This window comes from Amphiprion ocellaris, chromosome 17, assembly GCF_022539595.1.
Source record: "Amphiprion ocellaris isolate individual 3 ecotype Okinawa chromosome 17, ASM2253959v1, whole genome shotgun sequence".
Taxonomy (NCBI): domain Eukaryota; kingdom Metazoa; phylum Chordata; class Actinopteri; family Pomacentridae; genus Amphiprion; species Amphiprion ocellaris.
Window position 1 is genome coordinate 23,880,696 of NC_072782.1, and position 25,853 is coordinate 23,906,548.

Below are 25,853 nucleotides of genomic sequence, written 5' to 3' on the forward strand. Positions count from 1 at the left end.
GCCAAATTGTGCAGGTAGTGCACTGCCCATGAGATAATTTTAGTAGGATGACCATTGTGGTGGGGCTGCACAGTGGTGTAGTGGTTAGCACTTTCGCCTTGCAGCGAGAAGATCCCTGGTTCGCGTCCCGGCTTTCCCGGGATCTTTCTGCATGGAGTTTGCATGTTCTCCCTGTGCATGCGTGGGTTTTCTCCGGGTACTCCGGCTTCCTCCCACAGTCCAAAAATATGCTGAGGTTAATTGATTACTCTAAATTGTCCGTAGGTGTGAATGTGTGAGTGCTTGTTTGTCTATATATGTAGCCCTGTGACAGACTGGCGACCTGTCTAGGGTGTCCCCTGCCTTCACCTGAGTCAGCTGGGATAGGCTCCAGCCCCCCCCCCGCGACCCTAGTGAGGATTAAGCGGTGTATAGATAATGGATGGATGGATGGACCATTGTGGCTCTGATTAGTGGTACTATAGCTCATTTATGTCTCTTTATTTTGGCTGCAACTGGATTTTTAGTTAGTCTCTGGTCTTCCTGCATCATTTTCCATCTAATCGTCTTATAATCAGATTTTTCTGTTCTTTTCCATATGTTGCTATAATGCAGTCATGAATGTAGACAACATGATATCTACTGTATAAACCACGTACAGCTAGATGAGCCTGCAGCAGCCAGCTAACACTGCTAATGCTGGCTCCTCCTGAGATGTTAAAAGGTAGGCAGCAAGGGCGTCCTCGTTAAGCTAAGGCTTAAATACAAAGTGTTTTACTTACAGTATGTGTACTGTTTATATTTAGTGCAACAGCTTGATTTAAAATGACTCTGCAGTCATTTCCTAGCTAGCTTAACTCACAGGACCTAACTGGGTAAACTGGTAGACACTGCTGAGCTTGACAGCTTGTGATTGTCTGATAGATGAGATGAGAGCTGCAACACCACTGTCATGAAAAGTGACAAACTGTAACATGAAATAAAATTTTTATTGACAAAAATGCTATTTTGAATGAAAAATATATATAGTAATAAATAAAAATGATATAAAGTTAAAATGAATCAATGGATTTTATTGTATATTTTAGACATTTTATAGTTTATCATGAATTTTATAATATTTGTTACATTTTGAACACTTTGGGGTTTCATATCTGCGAGGCTTTCAGTTTGAAACCATGTCAAAGTCACTTTTATTATTTGAAGACAAACCACAAGCCTCAGTGTCAGCAATAACACAGCGTACTCTGACACCAATGAATATGAAATTATTCAGCACAACCAAAGATCACAAATTCAATCATTCATCCTTTTCTGATGAAATAAATAAATAAATAAACACGGTAATAAATAATTAAAAAGGATTCAAGCAGAGTGCCTTAAAGTGCATTCAGTGTCCATCAGACTCCACCTCATTTATGTAAAGAGAGAGTCGGCACACAAAGGCACTCATGGGATTTGTGATCATTAGACACAGGCATCATCAGTCTGCTGCAGCGCTGCTTCGGCTTGGACATCACGTCTTTAAGGAGTGTTTTCAAACAAAAGCTACGAACAAAATGTGCTGACATCTAAAAACATTTAACCTGTAATACAATCAGCAGCTATTGTGACAGCTCATATGAATCTAACAGGACAGTTAACTGTTTTAAAGGCGGCAAATGATTCATTACAGAGAAAAAAAAAAGGAAGAACAGAGGTGAAGCTTCTGTACAGTCGTTGGCTGACAGGACTAACTTCTGAAATATGGAAACTCTATACTACAGCAAAGACACTGTATCAAAGCAGAAAACATCAGTGTGATGAAGAGAGTAACTCCATGTGGTGTCTCTGGACACATTTATATTTAGAGCAGTAAATGTACAGCTTTAGAAACAATTATTAGACCACATATTGTTTTCTTTACAAAGTCTACACAACAGGCCTATAACACAGATCCTTGTGTTTGAAGTTGATCATAGAGGGAAAATAATCATAGCATCTTCTAAAAGACCTGAAAAAAGTATCATTTAATACTTAAAATAAATTATATATAAAAATATGATGTATTGAAATATTTAAAAAACTCAGAATTCACACTAGATGGCCAAAAACAAGTTTTAAAATCACCATTATTTTCTGTGTAAGCTGTAAGTCAACAGGTAAACCAAACTAAATTATCACAACAATGCTGACAAATGATGAAGAGGGATACAGCAAGAGTGCCATTGGTGACTGGCTCAGTTTCCTTTCCTTACCAGAACAAAACACAGTATGTTCCACCAAGGAACCGCAAAGCCAGAGACAGCAAACACAGAGGTCTAATAATTATTTCCAAAGCTGTAGTTCTAATACATCTGGACAGAATGTCCAGTCTCAACTTCAGCTATTAGAGGTGTTTTGCTTCAGGTATTTACTATCTGATGAGTCTCACACAGGTTCTCTGCTACAGTACTATTGCAAATTAACACTGTTAAACACACATGCAAAAATACATAAAGAACAAGCATTTAATAATGTGTTATGGGTAAATCAGTATTAACTGGGCCTAAGGGTTGAGCCTTCTCTGGTTGACATGACAGTAAAATCAGAGCACATGTTCCCTTCTTACATACTGAAGAAAAGGTGTTCATTGGAAATTTCCACTATTCTGACTAGAAATCAGACTTTTTAGTTATTATATCCTTAAGTTCTTAACTGCAGGGGTATAAAACTATTATAACCACTTCTGATGTCAACGTAGGGCTGCATGATATTGGGAAAAAAAATGATATTTTCTTTGTCTATGATATAAATTGCTTTACAAAACCTGAAAAAAGTAATTTCTCAATGGTGTAACACTGGCAAACACATCCAAAATAATTCAGTACAACCGACAAGGGCTGAATGATTATGGCCAAAACAATAATCAGGATTATTTTGAGCAATATAAAGATCTCTGTTATTTATCACTAATTTTCATTTATTTTGCATTGTCACATTTTAATAGAGTGCTGCTTGTACTTCCATGTTGTACAACATTCCTGCTAATATACAAACCAGCACCAAAATAAGATGTTAAACAATCTTCACCTGAATTCAGAGCGTCACCTAGAAACTACATATAAATTAAACCGTTCTCGGAACTCCTCACTTGCTGTACATCTGCTTATCGATTGACACTACGATTTAGGCACGTTTCCTCAACGCCTCACATGCAGGCTACAGTAGAAGCTAGTTAGGATGCTGCACACAGAGAAGCCTCTAGTCTCCACTCAGTTACTGTAGGATAGGTGACGAAAAATTACTTTGAAAAGGCTTTAAAAAGATGTGGACTGAAAATGGACGTTGACTGTGGATTACATTGTGTTTCTTTTTGCCAACTGAATTTTCCTTTTTAGTGTTTGTCTCCTGTTCCTCGCTCATTTTGCTGTGCTTATGTGGAGTCTGCATGTCAACAAACTCCATGTCTTTTAAAGAAATAAAGAAAACAAAACTGTGTGACCAAGAACCCTCAAATTGGAGTAAATGATCAGATTTCTTTTGTAGATGGGCCAAGGAAAATTAAAGTTTGCCCTATTTCACATCGCATTTTCTGTGATGTAACCATTTCACACCATGGCCGAAAATACAGACCATTCAGCCCCTAGTTTGTAGTCAAAGTTCTCCACTGCACAAGCATCTATCTCTTCTATGGCTAACTGCTGCTGCTTATAAACCTCTCACTATTACAACCTCATCTGACGTATCAGTGTTTCTTTTGTGGTTTATGCCCTTCTTCCCGTTGCTGTCACTCACATTACAGGTAAATGCCCAACGACTGACTCATAATTCTGCGCAATTATTCTATTATCTTCACATCGAACCAACGGCCTTGTCAGATCCACAGTGATTAACGTGCTGCTGTTGCTCTACATGTTAGCAGTTCACAGATAAACATTTCACGGATATTATTAGGAGATTTAAATAGGAGACATGTTGTTATTTATGTTTGGTGACATCACATTCTTTAAAGCTGTCTAACTGACGTCTTTACAGTAGCATCCTGTTCCAGCTCTGTTGTGGCCGATCACCCACTGCTATTTTCCCTGCAGTCTCCTTTCCACAATGGGAGCCTTTCTGTGTCAAATTTACTTGTGAAGTTATGTAAAGGCCTGTATGCATTATTAATCGGCTTAAGATTAAGATAAAATAATATTCCATTTTATTAGTGACTAATTTTGCCTGTACATATACACAGCAAAAGTAGCTTTTCTTGCTTGCATTTTTGTTATCACCTAAACTGTGATTTACTGCAGCCAAATCCACCATGTAGCTGTTCACATTTATCTGTCCTTTAACATCTGATCACATATGACATGTAGGCTATAATGTTAATCAGCATAGTAGGTGATGCGCCGCTGACAAAACCACTACTTTAGGTTTAGTACACGTCTAACAAAATGAACCCACATTGAGGTTAATGAGAGCAGTTGTGCTGTAAGCTCTGCTACACCAGCATTTCAAAGTCAGCATAGCCAGTGAGATGTAACACTACGCAGCTACATGAGTTCACGGACGGTTACTGTAACCCACTTGTGAATCTTGTGCCTGTTGTCCAGTAAAAGTTACATCATCTTGCTTAAAATGTTGAAGGTGGAGAAATTATTTAGTAGTTGTGTTTAAGCCAAAACTCAATCCACAAATTCTACACATCTGCATTAAGGACTATCACAGTGTACTATGTCTGACTGCATGACAGCTCAGACAGCATCAAACTTGCAGCTTTGCATTTCAAATCATAGATTTTTTTTTTTTTTTAAAAAGAAGCACAGTTAAACCTAAATTAACATCTTTTCTCTCGCTCTTAAAAACTGCCTAGTTAGCCGCAATGCTCCTGACACCCTAAAAGACTAAAGTGCTGAATGGAACTAAAAACAACATGACAGCTGTGCTACTTTCAGGTCCTCAGAAGTAGCACAGAAGTAGCAGCATTACAGAGGTGAGTCAAACTGTTTTGGAAGTATTGATGCGTTTGAGCTCTTTCAGGACCAAATGCTTCTGAAAAATTTACATTTAGGCCTTATGAGAGCTTTGGTAATGGTAAAGATCCTCTGGGGACAACGAAGCAAAATTAAAAAAAAAAAAAAAAAAAAGTAAATATTTGCAAACAATTTAGTTCCATTTTCTCAATGTGTCAGATAAAATTATGCTTGATAATTGAATAGTTTCTATGTGCATGGCATATTATGTGCTCGTCTGTAGGAGGACTATGCACTGCATGCTGGGACTTGAAGAGTTCTGCCAGAACCTTCATGCAAGGTAACAGAAGTAAGGATAAATGACGGCACTAAGGTGGTTCTTCATCTACAAGCTGAATGTATTTGCATGAATTTCATGATTTCATTTGGTCTGCTACTGGTCAGGGCTGACCTTGTTACACAGAGCACAGCTGTGGATCACATCTAAATCTACATAAAGATGCATATTACTTGCACAAAACCTGAGGAAGTCATATCCTCATGGGTTTTGTGTAGAGCCAGTGTACTTTGGATGCCAGTAGCAAGTCTTCCAGATGGGAAGTAATATGCCTTAGCAAAGCCCTTCAAGACAAGTATTTTTCCTTTACACAGACAAGCAGAGCTGCTCCAGACGTAACATTATCACCAGCAAGCACACACTACTAGGGCATCATTCATTCACTGTAAACTTTTGTCTTTTGAAACTAAGACTCACAGGTGTTAAAAGCACTGCTGGATGACTAAAGTAAATGACAAAAAAACAACCAATAGATACTTCAGTCAATCTTTCCTTCTTCCAGGTTTTTTTCTTCATCTCAGCTTTATCCTTCATTCCATGCAGTCTGATCATTTGATTGAAATGTGCAGAATTTCAGCTGCCTGTGTCTTACAGCAACACATAGTCGATCGTCAAAGAAGAAGCAAAAAAAACAAAAACAAAAAACAACCTTTGGCCTTTTGATATCTTCTGTCTGCCTTTCCCCTCACTTTGACTGGACCCCCAGCGTGATCTTGAGGTACTCATAGACTACATAGCTGATGCTGACAGACGGAATGACCTTCATGAAGTTGGGTGCCAGTCCTCGGTAGAGCCCCGTGGGCCCCTCAGTCCTTATGATATGTCTGAATAGGCCCGACATGCTCATCTGAGGGCCTCCTTCCAGGGTAGCTGAGGAAACAGAGGGGACACATGGTCACTACACCACACCAAACACACTTTCGACTGCTGACAAGTTCACAAACATTACACACCAAGCACGTATCAGTTCCTGTCATCTCCCTTTGTCTGTAATTAAGAAAGGAGGGGAGAATTTGCATGAATCAAATCAAAGAGCTGAGCATAACATGATGACTTATTTGACTGGCTGTGGCCTACACCCACTGATAAGAGTAAAGTAAATGACAATAGGCGCTTTTCCACTAGCACCTACTCGGCTCAACTCGACTCGGTTTAGGTCGTTTTCCCTTACAATTGAGTACCACCTCGTCATGGGTGGAGTCGTCATAGCACGGTGGCCCGGAAGTCCCTTAACGTCATTTGTGTGTGACACAAACGCAACACAACAATGGAGGACATTGAGACGATGGTATACCTGCTGCTTGGTCTATGGCTTTTTGTCAGATTCAAAGTAAAAGAAGAGAGTCAAGTTCCATGAAGAGTAATGCGCACCGTCGCTGTTGCCAGTTTTTAAAAAAAAAAATGGCGGGTTTGGTTTTCGTGAAGGAGTCACTCTGGTGTGTCGTCACTCCCTGTCCAATCAGTGGCCTGCACTCTGTAGACGTCACATTATCGGCTCTACTCAGTTTGCTTGGAACCCCGGCCGAGTAGGTACTAAAATAGTACCTGGTATCGTGTAGTACGTCCTAATGGAAAACCTCACAAACCAAGTAGAGCCGAGTCGAGCTGAGTAGGTGCTAGTGGAAAAGTGCCAAATGTGTGTAAGTTTGTGTGGTTAGGTTGGACGTATCCTGAGAACGAGCCACATGGTCATGCAAGAAAATAAGAGATACTTAAGAGATAAGATTAATAAAAACTTGCTGTGTAATGTCTGGTTATTCTAATGGGTGAATAATGGGTAATCAATCAGTTGGAATGTTCCTGAAAAGCAGAATCGTTTCTTCATATCCTCCTAACAGATAGTCGCTACATAGTGTGGTAGATCTCTGCAGTTGCTGACCTTGTGCCTGCATTCGAGTCCTGACGAGGGCCAGTGGGTAGCTGGCCAGCTGACCACATGTGCTGGAAGTGGTGCCACAAGCCAGGAGCACAAACACTCCTGGATCAGCACTGTCTGTGGCAAAGCGCTGCAGCCAGGAATTCTTCAGTGTCTGACGGAGGAGAAGACAGAAAAGAATGTCAGAAAGAACTAAAAAAACTAACAAAAAACCATAAGAGATGAGCTATCTCTATACGAGACCCACAAACCTCATAGACAGCCAGGTCGATGCCAGCGTAGGGGATGATGCCCAGCATGTTGGGAATGTAGCCCTTATAGAAAGCAGTCACTCCTTCCTTCTGGAAGATATGTTTGGCACAATCCAAGATGCCGGAGTACTGACCTGTCTTCCTCAGAGCTAAGCGTGTCTTCAGGACCTGGGAGAACAGGATGTTACTTTAGGATGTTACTTTAGACATTCTGACAAACAGAACAAACCTCCATTGAACTAGTTACTAAACTAATAGACAGTAACACAGATGTGCGGTTATAAGACTTATTTACATAAATGATCAGCTCACAATCTGCGAATAGCTGTAGGTCTGTGAGTGTAAAGGTCAGTAGTTTCACAAGATAGGTTCGAGGTTCACAAGATTTAAAGTGTTTAGTGGGTTATTTCTGCATATATATATATATATATATATATATATATATATATATATATATATATATATATATATATATATATATATATATATATATAATGAGTCATATGTTTCTGCAGACTGAACACAATATATGAGCACTTAAAATTATCGTTTAGGTTTTCATTCTTTCCGTGTTCTTTCGTCTCTCACCTCCATGGGATAGATGCTGCTCTGAGCGATTGCTCCTGCTGAAGAGCCAGCCACCAGCCTCTCTGTGATGCCCAGCGTCTCCTGGTTACTTCCAATCAGTCGTTTAATCTGACAGACAGGACATCCACTTTTGTTGAGCAATAAAACAAACTGACAGAAACAGATCTTGTTATAGTCACTGTCAAACTGTGTTTGTGTGTACCTGCTCGTAGGCCATGAACTTAATAGCAGACTCGGGGGCAATTTTGATCACATTAATGCCGTTGCCTCGCCACAGTGACCTCACACCACCCTCTCGGATCATCTGGGAAAAGCCACCAGCAATACGCATGCTGTTGCTCTTGGAGGCGTGAACCTGAGCAAGCCAAGAGCCAACAGTCAGCATGTTTCTAGAGAATTCACCTCCCTTTATTCAGTTATCTAAAATAAAAATGTCAGCTGTTCGACCGTCATCTGAGTCCAACAAATGTGTGTTGTGTTCACCTGCATTAGCACTTTGAGTCTGTCCAGTGGTGCTGTGCAGGTTCGAGAAACTGCGCCAGCTCCTCCTCCGGCCACTAGGTGTCGCCACCACATTCCAGTTTTCTTTTCCTCTGCTGTGAATTCATCAGGCACAATCATACTCTCCCCAACATCAAAGATCTGTGGAGGTAGCATAGACTTTCAATCTGGTGACAGAAAACCATCATAAAGATGCACTACTCAACACAAAATGATTAATATTACAGGATGAATGCAGCAGTAGAATACAAGCTCTGCTCCTCTTATGTAACCGGTCTCACCACTGGCCTTATCAGTTTATTCATTATTACAATTAATAGTAGTACTTGCTACATATTTACCAGCATTTATTACTACCACAGACTGCTGCAAAGTGCAAAGTACTTAAATGTCCTTTTCGGAATTATGACAAGCTTTAGATAAGAGACCAGAAAAGCAAAAATTGTCACAGTTTTGGCGTTTCTAGCTTACATGTTGAACAATTGAATATCGTGGTATATGGTAAACTGTTGGCCATTCAAACTACATACTGGCTACAACAAATATAAAGCAGAAAAATGAGTTTTGAGCCTATGCTATGTTGGTGCTGAGCAGAGAAGAAGGATCCATACTGTGGAGTGTTTCCAGTAGAGGATGATCTCTGGAATGTTGCCTGCTGGATGCAGCAGATGGTAATCCCGCCACTCGTTCCAATCGATTGTCATGGTGCCATTTTTATCCATACTGGGCATGTAAAAAGAACACAGCAGGTAAGGAGTGTTAGAAATGTGATTGTTTAGATGATAGAAAGAAAAAGCTGTCCGTCCACATGCACCATTACATCTCATCTGGTAACATCTGTGTTAATAGCTTGCTTTACAGATTTAGGTGGAGTCTGTTGAAGCAGGACACTTTCCTTGAGCTGTCTGTGCTACAACTGAATCACCATATCATCACTATGTTTCTTGGCTTTTTCAATGTGACATTTGTTCATTGTCTTTTAAAACCAGAGGAAAAATTGGTTGAGCAAGCAGACTGTAGAAGCTACTACTTACTACAAGATAGGGGCCCAGATATGACCCCTCCTTATTCTGAGACCAGCCAGAGAAAGGAAGACACAGAGAGGCAGACAGAAGGTTAGAGAAAACAACAACAAACAGGGACACAACAAAATGAGCAAGAAAATTGTGAAATGGATGTCTGGATGGAGCTGAGGAGTGACAAGCAGCAGTAAACACTACACTCTGTGACAGGCTGACACATCTGTCAATCTAACTAAAATATCCTTAAATCAACCCCAAACACCCCTGTATGGCAGTAACTGAGATAATAAGATACACTTGGATTGGACTCAAGTGTCACCATGATGTCCATGACTAATGAACAAGTCTGTTCACAGTGCAACAGATTGTACAGATTCTTCCATACATAGAAGAATTTGTGTACTTCAGGGATAAGGGTCTTGCTCAAAAGCCTTAACCACTGAGTCACCACTCTCCTCCTCTGTACAATATCAAGAGCACATCTGTGAAGCAAGACACATGACAATCTACAGTTTCATTTAGCAGATGCTTTTATCCAAACCCACATACATCTGAGAGTAGATACAACATGAGGTAGGTAGGTAGGCAGCACTAAGGACCTTGCCTAAGGGTCCTCACTGGACAACTGCACCGGGATTTGAACCACCAATCTCCCGTGCCAAAGTCAGGGGTGTTAGTCAAAATCAAAATCTAACTCATGACAATCTAAGAAGCACATGCATCATGCAAGCCTCTACTGTGCAGCGTTCATAGTTATCATGTTCACCAGAATGTGTCTGCAGAGTTACTGAGTGACAGAGTTACAGAGACATATTGTCCCGCAGAATGTGTACTGTGGTGACAAGACATAGACATTAGTGGTTGGGTAGTACCATGACTGGGGTTTTGTTGATATGTGTAAAAACTTTTATGCACTGTAGCTGCGAAAAGCCAACAACAGCATGATATCGGTATTACGTATCAGTGATCAACTACCCAGCTCTCTAAATAATCGGCCATTGCAAATCTCATTTCAGTCGACCACTAACTGCTACACAGGTGAAACTGCCTCCTCTGTGGACTCTTGTGAAAAAATTGGTGGCCTATGTAATAAATTTATTGGCTGATGTCAATTATCTCAAAATGGCAGTTAATGGCCAACTGACTGATTGGCCTCTTACCAAAAGACATCCCAATGATAGGGCAAATTTGTGGATTTTCACATATATTTCGATAAAGACTGTCATCTGAAGTGTGATGATTTGCATCAGTCTGTTGAATCACTGCACTATGGTTTTTAGAGCAACAACATGGTGATATTTATTTACAAAATGAGTCTTGTTTCAATATTATCTAAGAACAAAAAGAAGGGCGGCAGTCTGACTAAGGCTCCACCACTCTTAGCTACAGTGATGTTGACTATGAATCCAATAATCTAAATCATGTTGTACCAAATGCTGGTACATCCTCCTGGGCTTCTGTCCAGGATGACAGGGTAGTCGGCAACCTAGTAGAGACACTGCAGCACACCAGGACTTTATATCTGATCACTCTTGTTCATCACAGATGAAGAAAACATGAGATTTGTTTTAGAAGGTAAGCTGGAATGACAGTGACTAAAGTTAGGCAGGGGAATCTCACTGTGAAAAGTTTTCACAGAGCAAACATGGCTGCATGACTGAACAGACATGTAGTGCACAACTGAGCCGTTAAAGTGCGTTTCGTCATTCAGCCGTAAGTGACCACTATGTAAATGTTTCCTCTATTTCACTTACATATGACAGAACATTTAGTAAAAGCATCACAATACTTGGTATTTGTCAGCTGAGACATGTACTATAAAGCAGGGTTTGAGGTCACTAGAAGTAACTTAAGGTTTAACTCTGGGTTTTCAGGGTGACCATGGTAGTTTAGTGCCAAACAAAAAAAAGCACTCAGAGAGCGCAGTACTCCGCCTAGGCTGCTCCGTCATTGTATAATTTCCAACGGATAAGTCCTGATAAGTCCGCAGTGGTGGATTTGTAGGAGGATCGCAATCATGTGATCATCATCATGCAGCTGATGTAGTGTTCACTTGTCATAGTTACAGTGACGCTGTGCTGCTATTTCGCAATGATACAGAAATCTTTAACAAATCTGTGGATCCAGACTATAAGCCGCATCACTGCCAAAATCTAATCACTTGGTCCTTGTGTCATTTCTGACCTTCCCTGAAAATTTCATCTAAATCCATTAATCCATTTTTGAGTAATGTTGCGCACAGACAAACCAAGAGACGGAAGGACAAATGTACGCCAATCGTCACATAACTCCGCCATGTTCCATGATGGAGTAATAAGATACATCATCATAGTAACTTATGCTGCACACCTATTCTGCTCTGGAGCAAGTGAAGTTAAGGGTAACAGATCATGGTGTATAAAAGCAGCACCAGTCAACCAATTAACTGTCCAGGAAAATGGCATCCTGGGAAACAGCTCCATTTAAACCCCTTTCTTTCGCTGAAGAGCATACAGTAGATATGAGAGATATCGTTTTTTAGTAGAGGGGACCAGTTTTCCTTGCTTGCTATATATTTTTTTCAACAAGACATTTTTAAGCAAGTAGTAAATCCCTTTTTTTCCCAACAAGCCTTTCTATCTTATTTCCATTTGCTCCGAAGATGTTACTGGCAATACCACAACAGCTGCAGCCAAATGTATAAGGCTAAACTGATAGTTTTATACCTATACCACTACTTTAACTTGCGCATTCGCAGTCTGCAGCTTTTTGCCTACTTTCCTTTCAGCGACTGTGTTCCTTTTAACCTTTATTATATTTTTAATTTTATGAGGTTCAGAAATCCTGGGCTGGTTTAAGTTGATGACCACCTTTTGCGACGGCTTAGCCTGGACTGCAGGTGTTAGACTTAGTGCAGCCATATAACAAAAAGACAGACATGTTGAACTGGCTTCGTAGTACAGGCCTGTGGTCGGTGTGTGAGATGTAGTGGTGACTGTGCTGAAGGATTGCAAAGAGCTGGAAAATAATGGCATGAAAAGGAAAGCAGTGTTCCCTGCATCACCAATTACAGCACCAGTGATAAAGGAACACACCTCACTTCTCACAGTCAGTCCACCACTACAGTAAGTGTCTGCTTTTATAATGTTCAACAAGTCACAAGTATAGAATGAGAAGGCATTGAGGTAAAGGCCTCATCTGTGTCACATGTCTGTGTCGACACAGAAGGAAATTCAAAATATAATGAGAGAAACTGCTGGTTACTGTGGATGTATTGGTGGTTGAAGTGCTTATTCAGACAGGAGACGTCTATATATTTACATTAAAAAAAGTGCATGTCTGACAAGATTTCAAAACTTAGGACTTAACTTCATCACTGTATACAACAAATATCGGTCCAACTGTCACTTTGCTATTTCTTGTAGTTTGTATGGGTTTTTTGTTTTACTCGCACTCACAAGTGGCAGCTTACAATCCATTAGGTGGAATATAGATCACAGCATTACTCTCACCTTCTGAGAATCTTCTCAGCCTGTTCCTCCGAGATGTTCACTCCCAGGTCACAAAGAGACTGCATGATTTCTTGTGAGTCGATTTGGCCTGTACCACAAGAATTAACCGGTTATTTATCAAATAAAAACATGAGTTCATGCCACAGATTTTATACATACAGGTCAGTTTACAAATCACAATTCTATCATATCTTGCACATCACTGAAGGAACATGTCCGGTCTGAAAAAAAATCTCATTTCAAACTGAAAATGCTCTCTCCTACACACAATTCCTGAACTGTGTAAAGGTTTCTTGACATCAGACACATTTGTCAACTGGCTACACTTGTGTCCATCTTCAGTCTGACGTTGCCTCCAGTCTATATGATTTTTGTGGGGAGGATAATGAAAGATATTCACCAGAATCTACCATCATTTTAAAACAAGACTGATGTGTAGCCATGACAACATACTGGTTTTGCTGGGATTTTAGGGGAAAAACAAACCATGATGTCCGAAAATAAATGCATGTATGAGAATATATACCATCTTTACAAAATGAGTTTGTTAATCAAGAAAGTCATATCAATTTTTTTGTCTTCATCTGTTATTACTGCTTCTTGGTTGCAGCGCACAGCTTGGCAACACTTGACAATTATGTAGATCCCGGCAAGTATGGAAGTACATTTACTGTAGTTCTGCTTCATCTCTTTATTTTGTAGCATAAGTGGTAACAAGATTCCTTACCATCATTCTTCTTGTCCAGACTCTTGAAGACCAGCCGCAGTTTTTTCTCGTGGTCTCTTAGGTAATGAACAAACTCTTCAAAGTCTAACTGTCCGTCCAGGTCTTTGTCTCCTGCTTTCACTATTTTCTGCAAAACAAGAAAAGACAGGACAGACTTTTGACAGACCTGTGTGCACTGAGATAAAAACACATGAGGAAGAGACTCATAAAGCTGGTGGCTCATTTTTGTATTTAAGCAATGTCAACTCGTTTAAGTAAGCATGGTGCATTAGCTGTACAGAATGCAACACTATCTGTAAAGGATATCAACTTGAACTAATTCTGCATGGTTACTGCATAAATTACAAGGAACACTTCACACAGCTATTTCAAGAGGCAGGTGCGTAGGAGAGGGAAGAGCACATCCAACAGGTACAAAAATGGTGGAGGTTCCACCATCTCCTACCATCTGTACACTGTTGATTCAGCCACAGATTTCAGATTATTAGTCATTAAGATAATCCAGGGCACTTTCTGCTGCTAAAACCTGCCATGGCAACTGGAATGATTCCTTTAAGGAAACAAAGCTAGCTGAAAGCATGAATATACACACCTTGCTCACTGTTACATCCCTCAGTTAGAGTATAGGACAAAGAAAAAAAATCAACAGTATGCATCTGAGCATTACTTCGCTGAATGATTTTCTCTGTTAGCATGAGCACAAGCATAAAATAAAACATTCACAATAAATTAAACTAAAATAGTATTTCTGTCATAAACAGGTGAGAGTGGCAGCTTTAGTGATGTGGGTGACCTACAGCTAAAAGATTTACTAACAAACACCTTATTATCAGGACTTTATGATAGCGACTGTCGTTTAAACCTAGAAATAATTTCACAGTTGGAGGATTTACAAACATTTCAAAATGCAAACATTTCTGACATGTAAAATAAAGAAATATTTCTGATATTTTAACAATCTGATCAAACTGATCAGAATAGCGTCAGTGAACATGATAACTTGTTTGTACAAAGACATTGTGTTGTTGAAGAATAACTTGAAGAAGATGTGAAGGATGACTCTGGACAAAAATCCTCTTTAAATAGTTTACACAGCAGCGAATCTCCTCTTTTAAACCTCTTTTTTCATGATCTTTGAGCAGGGGTCTGCAAATCTTTTCCAAAGAGGGACAGTTTTGATAATGTGGCACCATGTGGCCACTTCAACCACATGCACACTGATTTCCTGATTTCCCCTCAAAGGTGAGATAAAAACTTACAGCTGACTCCCTATAATGGTGCCAGAACAGCAGTGCATCAGGTTAACATTCAACTCCATCAGTATTTGACATTAGTGCTGATTTGGCAAAAGATTGGAAAGTCAACAGTGGTAATGTCTCCTTGATACAGAAGGTTTGTTGCTTCATCATCAAGTGTAAAACCATTTTGACGAAAATCAGCGTCATATAAAGACTTAAAACAGCACACTGAATATTTTCTGTTTGTTTCATGGCAGCAGTGCCTATACTCAAGTGCAAAAACTATATTATTATTTAGCATTTATTTAATCAGGTTGGTCAAATTGAGATCAGAGGTTTCCTTTACAAGAGAGATCTGACCAAGAGGGCAGCAGCACAGTCACATTAAAAACAATAAACAACAGATAAAAATTACGACACTAAAACATGCTCACATAAAACACTTGAGACGTTTGGTTAAAGTCACGTGATCAACAGTGTCAAATTCCTTTGACAAGTCAATAAAGAGGGACAAACAACATTGCTTCTTGCCGGAAGTTTCAGTTATATCATTTATGACCTTCATGGCAGCAGTAACAGTACTGTAATTTTTGCACAAACCTGACAGAAATGGTAACAGAATAGAGTTGGTGTCCAGAAATTCTTTTACCTGTTCACTGACCAGAGATTCCAGCACCTTTGCCAGAACAGGAAGTTTACATATCGGTCTATAGTTGTTGGGTCACCCCCTTTTTAGGAGGGGGATAACAAGGGCAGATTTCCAGCCCAAAGAGATTTAATTTGAAATCAAAGTAAGGTTAAAAATGTCGTCCAGCTATGATTTCAGCTGCTAGCTTTAGGAAGAGCAGCTTCAAGTTATCTGAGCCAGCTGGTTTTCTAGGGTTAAGTTCTTTTAGAGCCCTCATGACCTCTGTTGTGGTAAAGGGAGTAAAGTAAAACCTGAGTATTGCCAATGGCTATTTCAGGAGCTAACGATACTTCAGTAGCATTGTCAGTGTTATATAGAAAACCAGAAGAAATAAAATGATTATTAAAATAATTCAGCATGTCTCCTCTGTCACTTACTCTGAGATCATTAAAAAGTATACTAGGGTAAGATTGACTGAGTTACAGTGAGCAGACAAAGATTTGGTGGTCTTCTAGAAGGAGAGAGGTAAATTTATTTCTCAGCTGTCTAAAATTTAGCCAGTCTGCTTCTAATCCTGACTGGTGTGCCCTGGCCCAAGCAGCATTACGCTCATGCATTACATCTGACAGGTCTGTTGTAAACCATGGACTATCCCATTCTTTAACTCTAACTTTGCAGAAAGGGGCATGTTTCTTCACTATACTCAAGAAGCTTTTGTGGAAATATTTCAAAGCCAGTTCAACATCATCGAAAAGAGCAATTCTATCCCAATGAAAAAGATACAAGTCATGCTCAAAAACTTGCATGTCAAATAATTCCATATTACATTTTTCAACAAAACGAGGCTTACTTTTAGGAATCCTTGTGTCCCGTGCTACTACAATCACACAATGATCACTCAAATTATTGGGAAAACATCTGATGCAACAAATTTAAAGGGAATATTTATTAAAATCAAGTCATTCAGTGTAGATTATTGAACGCGTGTGGGATTAAGTCTTGTAGGCAGATTAATTAATCGTATAAAATTCAAAGATTCACACTGTGCTTTCAATTGGTCAGACACAGATGTGAGCTAGTCCCAGTTCAAATCATCGACCAACACTATTTCATTGTATTTCAGTTGTGACAGAAGCTTCACAAGAGTAGAAAGTGAGTTACTGGGGCAGATGGAGGCCTATAGCACCCCACTAACATGATATGGTGATTTCTGGATTATTCGCATTCAAGTGTTAAAAGTTCAATTTCTTTACTTACTGACACAGAGAACACTAATTTAACATCGAATGGCCACTCCACCACCTTTTCTTTGTCAATCAATACAACAGACATTCTAGGCATTTATGTACATTTCTTTATCAAGTACAGGTTAAGTCAAGTTTCAGATAAGACTACAATCTCAGCTTTTGTTGAGGTTATCCAGATCTTTATCTTATCCAGTTTAGAGACTAAACTCCAAACATTGATATGAATAATTCCTACACCAGAGCTAGCTTTTTCTGCAGGTGTAAAATATTGTGCAGGCGTGTCAGTGCCTGGATTAGTCTCAATATTTCCTAAGAGCAATAACAATAATACAACTAGAAATGTGCACTTTGTGATACCAGTTTTTGAGTCAGCCTTCAGTCTGGAAAAATGTGTGCTCACCAAAGGGGAGGTTGCAGTAATAGTGAAATGATCTCTCAAAATAAGGAAACAATAAGAATGAATGCACTATACAATTGTAGCAGCCATTTTGTTTTGCCCAAAGTCACACAACCCCTCAGTTGAGATGAAGTTAAGGAAATTTTGTAGCTGTCACCATGATGAAACGTTAAATTGTCATGGTTGTGCATTTTGAAGTAGCATAGCTCGTGAAGGCGGATTACCAGACCCATTTGGGATACCAGAAGAACCACACAAAAGTATAAAACACAATACAATGATTTGTGACATGGTGAAAGGAGATGTTCCACTGTTTTACCACTTTTGATGATGTTAGCAGGCAGGGCTGATAGCTGAAGGCTAGCAGTCAGGTCCAGTAACTAGAAGTTAGCAGGCAAAGCTGATGGCTGGAGGCTATCAGAGAAAGGCTGATGGTTGAAGGCTAGCAGGCAAGGCCGATGGTAGATGCTAGCCAACAAGGCCGATGGTTGAGGGCTGGCAGGTATGGCTAATAGGTGGGGTCTAGCAGGCAGGGCTAGCAGATGGAAGCTAATGGAAGTAGCTGTCTGCTACTCCAACAGGTGGATTGTAGGTAGGCCAAAGTGTATGGCAATGCAGTGACATCTGATGAAACACATCCACCAGAGATCATATTTGGCAAAGAACTTGCTGATCTTGCAGAGTATCACTCATTCAGGCTCAAATGAATAAAATCTCATACATAAAAAAACAAAAATTCAGACCTTAGGTACTAACATACTAAACACAGTACTGACTTGGCTGCCATGCTCGCAAAACTCAGATAAAAATACATGCATTTACTATTTATAGCAAGATTCATCAAGACCTGCTTTTATGATGCAGCGAGAAAGAAAACTTGCTCATGCATCAGAACTTGTTTTGTTCATTACGGGTTTTCATGCCGATTTGCATCTAATGCATTTAAGTGAAAATTTGAACAATTTTCTTATTGTTATCAATGACATGATGGTACATATGACCATAATTTCATCACAGAGGTCTAAAAAGAAGTAAAGATCAGCAGTGAACTGAATAAATAAAAGTTGACAGAGCAGCGCATGTCCCTCTTTTGATCAAGGGAAAGAATACCTTCATAACTGAGGTACCCTGAAGCAAATCACATCGATTTCAGCAGCTCCACTGGAGCTGTGCAGTTGCCAAATATCTATGAGTTGGCGCTGACTGTAAAAGCTGCTAAGTGGACATATCTGAATGAGGAGCCACAGCGTGATTGGGAAAAGAGCATGAAGCTCATTCAACCAACATTAAGCACTAAAGGCAGGTGATGATCAACAGTATAACTGGTGATCATGACAGGAACACAAATGACTAAACCAGCAATTTCATAGCAATCCATCATTTTGAGAAAAGGACTCTGAGGACTGGAAACACTTCAGCTCTCATTCTGTGGGAAATTTTTCCTCCGTTGAAGTCTTTTCTCTTCTATCAATGAAACATGAAATATTTTGCCATTTAAAACGCACATTAGTTTTGTCTGTCAGCCACATACACAAACACACTCACTTCCCAATCATTTTGTCAACTTCCAGACTCTAACAGCCATACTACTTGGCTAGGGTTTGGGTTTGGGTTAGTTTGCTTAAACTGAGGTCCATTTCTAGAGTAAAGATATCAGAAAGATGTTCAGCACCTAAAGCTACCTGCTGATTAGACATATTAGACATGCATATAACTCATTAGAAAGTTGATTAGTAATTATCTTGTTAGATGTAGTTGAGAGCAGGCCAACTTCTGCCCACCTGTTGTCCCCACAGGTTATGCAGAATAAGTTCTCTTTCTCTATCTGCTTCATCCTACCTGTTGAAGATTTGCAGGTGGTGCTACCATAATTAATACTGTGGTCTTTTTTGGAGTCGCATCACTCATGCTGGTTTCTTTATTGTCAGAGGAGTGTACAGTCTCTCCATTGAGACCAGCCTGGTCTCCAGTGGCCCCAGTCTGTTTCTCCCCTGGCAGCTGAGTTTCAGCAGGCTTACACTGTGTCCTGCCAAAAAGTCTCTGGCACAGGAAACTCAGCATGTCCTGCAGCATCGTCAAACCGGCTCTTACTGTGTCTGGGTTACTGCTCCCCGCTCATACACAACAGGAACACTTAACTGTGCCAGTCTTGCTGTATGAAGAGAGTCAAACTAGTAGAATAAGTGTTCGAAGGTCCACTGAAGACAATGTGGGACTGCAGAGAGGACTTCACTTCACTGCTCCGGCTCAGTGCTTCAGCTTCTTGCGAGATGTTTTTCTCATTAAAACACAACACTAACAGACATCTAGGTGCAGGTCCACAGGCATCTACTGCAGCAGGATAAAACCAAAGTTGCCAAAGGTAACATACAGCTGGAAATACCTGATGTTCAGTCTGATAAATCAATGGCATCAGCAGCAAACGGGATCTACCACTTTGCCGGCTTCAGTATCAGCATCCAGAGCAACGCAGCAAAGAGAGGGTCCAGAAACCTGCATCCTCACTGCAGCCCAGCTCGACCAATCACTGCAGTCCATACTAGCAGGTCTGACTGCGCATCCATAAAACAAGCCCTTTAGCCAATAGAGGACAGGATAGCTGCATGGAAATTAATTGGTGCCTTCAATAGTCAGCCAGAGTAGAAGGAGGGGGTTGGGCAAAGTGCAGGGTTTCCCCTCAGTCACACCTTCCTCACAGCAGAAAATCTGCTGAGTGATGCCTTCCTCCTCCCTCCCCCACTGTCCTTCTGGACTTGTTCTGAGTCATTCCAAGCACACCGTCAGCATCCAGCGGCAATACAGCGACCCATCAGCTGAGTTCAGTCGCATTTTCATTCTCAACACATACTGGGTTCCTCCTGCTGGGAAGACTACAGTGTGACGCAGCAAAGAAGCTTCATCTCTTTAAAAATCCTGGTGGCTTCCTGCTGCTTTCTGCAGTCTTTGCTTACTGTTACTTACTGCACTGCTTAAAGAAAGACATTTATCCCAGACTAAGTGATTCTTGACAGAATGTTTCTTTATAACAGCATGAGAGATTTTCATACTTTAGCAAAAAACACTTGTACTTATTGAAGGATAATAGGTGGCATTACGTAATATTTTTAACACCATCAATGCATCACATGAAAAGATCAAAACCAACAATGTGTTTGTCTGTGACTCTCTGCTCCAAGCCCACTACTGAAGTATATCAAAACAGTTCACGATACCTATCCAAACAGAAAGAAATTCAGTTCATTTGATTGTTTTTATATTGCACCAATTTACAGCACGTCATTTAATAACATTTCACATAGTAAGGTGGTAACGGCTTGTATTTCATGTTGAGGTTTTGCAGTCTCTGCTTGAGAGACATTTCTGAGACCATGGAGTCCAAGAACCTGAAGTAGCACTTTTAATTTATCAGTAATCGGTCAATAAAGACACTGACCCTGGGAAAAATGCCATTTATCAGCTATAATTTTGATGAGGCTTTCTATGGACTTCCTGTGAGGGATTTCAGGCAGGTATTGACGTCTGAGGATGACAAAAATCTCTTTAGGTGTGGACTTTGGCCTACAACTAAAGAACCCTCTTACATGGGAGGTAAAACATCTTCAAGAACCTAAAAGAGAAGTACTGTTGCCTTTTACTGAAACCCCTCAGATTACTATCACCTGGATGACTGAGAATCTGCACAAGCACTTTGTTACTTTGCAGACTTTTTACATGCACAAAAAGCTATATAACACACTAAAGAAAAACATAATATGGGTTCTTCAGTGCATTTGTATGACATGTGATACAATGGCATGTTGTAGTGTGGTGATCTGAATATGTTCTGGTTCTTGCTAACCAAAACCTTATAATCCACTGACGTGTCATTTCAAAATCTAAATTAATTACCTGTGAAATCAATTTTTCAAGATCCTACAAGTCGTGCTACGTTGATAGTCTCCACAGTGCACAGTGTAGAACTGATTTCTTTTCTTTGACTGAAGAATTTAAACAGTGCCATCTGAGGAGGATCTAGTATATTTTGAAAATAATTAACATCAGCATTTCAAGATTCTCAGGCCTTAACATGAGGGTGTATATTTGGCACGACATTTGAAGTCACTAGATTCCTGGAATTGCTTGGAGAGGCATTCATGACCCTTAACTGTGTCGTGGAGAGGAAGACTGATATACAGCCAGTCACAAGACCTGCTGTCAGTGCAGGTCCTACATCACGCTGTGTTTTAAGCATGTAAATGTGTCTCAATAGCACTAGTTCTTACTTACATTGCTTTATAATTCAACTATCGGTAAGGCAATCAGTTGTGTTACTTCACAACCTGGGGATACCATACCAACAGTGAATTTGAGCCGCACCAAACACTTGTTTTCATTGTTAATCAATCTGTTAGCTATTCTTTTGAACAACTGATTAGTTGTTTGTTTAAGAAACGTCAGAAAATAGTAAAAAAAAATAAAATAATAAAAAATTAGTCAGTGCTCCGTAAAATCCAAGACAGCATCTTCAAATGTGTTATATCTACAACCCCAAGATAATTAATTCATTGTCATAGTATGATAAGTAAACCAGAAAATATTCACGCTTAATAACCTGAAAAAAGTTTGACTTCTCTCCCCTCAATTACCCAAACAGGTGAATCGAATATCAAAACGGATAGTGATTCATTTAATGAATAATCAATTATTGGTTGCAGCCCTATTCTGAGTCTAAAATACCATTCACAATTTTCTACGTTTCCATGAGATTCAAGTACCAGTATCAAAACATCACGTGGTGTCCAGCTCGGCTAACATTTCATTTGATACTCAAATAACAAGTGCAACAAACTTAAATTTTGTTGATCAAATAACCCAGGGGGAAGCATGGCAGCATGTAAACCTATTACACCTGACCGATGCTGGGTTACGTCTAACTACAACAAAGCAACAGGTTTCAAAATACACAATACACAAAATTAAATATGACTAATGTGGTCAACTCTCCACATCGTTTTATCAGTATTTCTGTTTAATGCCGGATTCATTCTGTGTTTTATGCTTCTTCACCATGGATACACAATGAGTGTAATACTCAGTAAGCAACTTCATTTCTTCTGAGATACTGACACAATGTCTGGCAGCAACACACAGACTGACATAATGAATGTCACCCCTGTTATTTGTTAGTCAAACAGTAACTAAATGTTATTGACTTTGTCTTGTTAACCCTACTGAAGGCAATCATTACAAGAACTGCAGAGGTATTATTTGGCCAGGTGTATCTTGTGTATATGTTTATCCCAATTACCTGTACAGAATAATGAAAAAATCACTTGTGTGAAATCTGATTAAAGAGAAGCTCAAGCTTTCAAATGGCAGAGAAAATTATTTTGAGATAGACTAAAATCTCATTCTCAGTCAGTTGCTGGGGGGTAAATCTTATAACTTCATCTCAGATGGCATGTGGAGAGTATCACTATTCAATATGTGAGTGACTGTTTTTCTAGAGAAACAGATTTTCAAAATCTTGATCTGCTTCTAATCCAGACAGTCAAATGAGGTCATGGAAGAATTTCTTTAAATACTGTTTTTGCAAAGTATCTACTACTAAACATGTTTAAATTTCCATAGCTTAAACAGACGCAATACAACACCATTAGTTGGCTTGTCCCAGGTATTGAAACGGTTTCAATCATTTAAATGTCACACAAAATAGGGACCTACACTCTAAAAATGTTCGCTGCCTTAAACACACTGTCGTCTTTACAAAAAAACAGGCAAAATTCAATTGAAATGTGTATTCGTCTGGTTAAATAACTTTTTAGTGACATTATGAGGCAGTAAGTAGTGTGATCTTCAGTCCTAGCCCACAATTTAAACAAGAGGAACAACCTTTCTTGATATCTTCATCTGTCACTAAAGTATGTCAACTAGTTAATACAGCTGTGCAATTATTGTTTCAGCACTTACCCTGTGAGTACGCATGCACAATATATTCAAAGTTAGGCAAATAAATTAAAACATATAATGTAAAATGTTACTTTTGTTGCTTGATACAAAAAAAAGATTCTCACAGTTCTCATATTTTCATGACTAATTTACAAAAGAGGTCTGTCTGACAGAAGATCATTTACTCTGATTTAGGGATTATTGAATACACTTTTAAAAACTTTATTTACAAAACACAGAGTTAATTGACATGCAGATCCCACATGTGAAAAGCAAAATGAGCAAGCAACAGGAGAGAAACACAGAAAGTGAGAATTCCAGTGTGCTGGCTCAAATTTGGGTATAAAATGTGAATTCATTTTGAAATCCCTCACTCCTGTTCAAAATGATGAAGTGTAGGGAACTCACTGAGAAAGACAAAGTCTGAATTAAAGCACTTTATGATGCTGGATGGTCTTTGAGACAAATAGAGCAAGACATAAAGTGTTCTCACAGTGTGGTCAAGTATGCCTTGGACTCAGTTCCAGAGACTGCTACTTACAGCATGCACCAAGGAAGAAGCTGAAAATGAAAGCTAACTGAAGCAGATGTCAGACACCTCAAGATTTGAAGTACTCAGTCAGCATCGTCATGTTTATGTCCACAGAATACATTGCACCCACAGTGAAACATGGTGGAGATTCCATTATGGTATGGGGTTCCATTTGTGGAAATGGATGGTATCATGAACAAGAAGGTCTACCACAACATCTTGGTGCATCATGGAATCCCTTCTGGATTGAACCTGATTGGTCGTGGGTTCATACACCAAGAAAACAATGACCCCCAAGCATACTTCAAAGCTGTGCAGAGACTACTGGACCAAGAAAAAGGAATCTGGAATACTGGAACTGATGGACTGGCTTAGTTAAAGTCCAGACTTGAATCCTATAGAACAGATTTAGAATTTACTGAATTCAAAAATAGATCGCACAAAAGTTTCCTCCAAAGCAAGTCTCTGGGAACATCTAGAAGCTATTAGGAACTCAATAACAAAAGAGACTGTGGAAAAGTACATAAAAACAATGGCTGCAAGAATGCAAGCTGTTACCAGGGCCAAAGGAGGTCATACAAAATATTAAGATTTTTGGTTGGTATGTCAATAAGGACTATTTAGTTGTTCCAGGTTGTTATTAAGTAACAATACAAGTTTTAGTTTGAAACAAGTATTTGACAGATTTCTAAAATATTTGTCTTTTCTCGTTGTCAGACAGGTGGTGTAATATATATACGTGTGTGTGTGTATATACATATATATATATATATATATATATATATATATATATATATATATATATATATATATTGTTTGTTTTATTTTGTTGGTTTATTATTGGTATTGTGAGTCTTAACGTTACAGTTGTTATATGTGGAATCTTTGTAAAGCATGTGAAAATCTTGACAAAGCTATCAGAGAAAAATGAAGTCTATGTTGCTTCCACTGAACCCTGATGAAGGAAAGATAATTCCAAACATTTGGTAAATAAATGTGCTTCCCACTGCTGAAAGATGGGATAACGTTGACTTCAGTCTCAATGATACACAACAGCCTCTGTCCTTAACTTTCCTTAAAACAGTATTTGTTCACTTATACATAAAGTAGGACAGAAACTGAAAATACAACACAAGACAGGGAAATAACACATCACCTCATACGAAAGAGCAGATATGTGTCCTCTTACCCTGAGCTCATGTTCAGTCCGATGAACTCCTAATTTCTTCAGCCCGATCGTCAAGTCGTTGACACAGATGCCTCCATCCCCGTTCACATCCAGGACCTGGAACAGCACTTTCAGCCTGTGCTCCTGCTCCGGCCCTCCACAGATGTCACATGGATGCTCGGACTGGCCGAGGTCCGGCAGCCGGTCACTGGCGGCGGGCTGTCGGCTGACTGGTGTAGATGAAGCTGAGGAGCGGTCATCGGCGCGGCTGTCTCCGCCGCCTGGGTCGACCCCTGGATGGCTCTCTGCTGAGCGGCACTGGCAGAACACATCGCCGAGCAAAGGGGCCATCAAAGAGCCGTGCTGGTGCATCATGAGTGTCGGGCCCTCTGTCCGTGCTGCCCCGGTCCAGACCGCCCAGTGAACCGCTGAGAGAGAAGCACCACAGGCCGCTGGTGAACACCGGCGCTCACTACCACGTCACTTGTCCCTCCATTTCAGCCGGCTATGAAAGCAAAAGCGCCCAGCGGTCAGTTAGCCTCCAAACACAGCTCTCTCTCCACTAAAACACCCGGAGAGTTCACCTGACAGCAAAACGTCCTCGCAGTAATTCCACTGGACTCAGTCAGCTCCGTTTACCGGCATTTTCAGCGTAGTTCGATGCCGGTGAGGCGGGACGCGGTGACGGGATGAGGTCAGTATCCTGAGCGTCTGGTAAAATACCTCCACAGCATCGCGTGTTGCAGAGTTCACACGGAGCTCATGCACTGCAGAGAGCGAAAGAACAAGGCTGTTGTTCTACTGACTGTTTTGGGATAGGTCGTTTTCCCGATGTTTTTGTGCCGTTAACTTGCAGTCTATTGAAAAGATACAGCTATGTGGCTCAGAGACGCCGGGTGGCCACAAGTCTCGCCGTATAACGCGAGATTCCAGCGTAACCTCATCAAAGACGCCCGAGAGACACCTAACCCCGCTGTAAACTGTCTGCCTTTCCTTCTCAGGGAATAATCTGTGCAGGACTTGA

At 40.0% G+C, this 25,853-nt stretch overlaps 1 protein-coding gene across 3 annotated transcripts; it reads right to left on the bottom strand.

Moving 5' to 3' along the window:
* Window positions 1-1,031: 1,031 nt before the first annotated feature.
* Window positions 1,032-25,743, bottom strand: slc25a25b (solute carrier family 25 member 25b). 3 transcript variants are annotated; one of them, XM_035954680.2, is made up of 11 exons: window positions 24,851-25,743; window positions 13,692-13,818; window positions 12,965-13,052; window positions 9,486-9,521; window positions 9,063-9,174; window positions 8,434-8,592; window positions 8,153-8,305; window positions 7,951-8,058; window positions 7,363-7,530; window positions 7,115-7,265; window positions 1,032-6,105 (listed from the first exon to the last, which is right to left on the bottom strand). In XM_035954680.2, the coding sequence occupies exons 1-11, from the start codon at window positions 25,202-25,204 to the stop codon at window positions 5,921-5,923; spliced, it is 1,641 nt and encodes a 546-aa protein (XP_035810573.2). In that variant the 5' UTR covers window positions 25,205-25,743; the 3' UTR covers window positions 1,032-5,920. The 3 variants fall into 3 exon arrangements, with proteins under 3 accessions (XP_035810573.2, XP_035810574.2, XP_023140126.2); XM_035954681.2 differs by lacking the exon at window positions 24,851-25,743 and adding an exon at window positions 19,041-19,671; XM_023284358.3 differs by lacking the exon at window positions 9,486-9,521.
* Window positions 25,744-25,853: the final 110 nt, after the last annotated feature.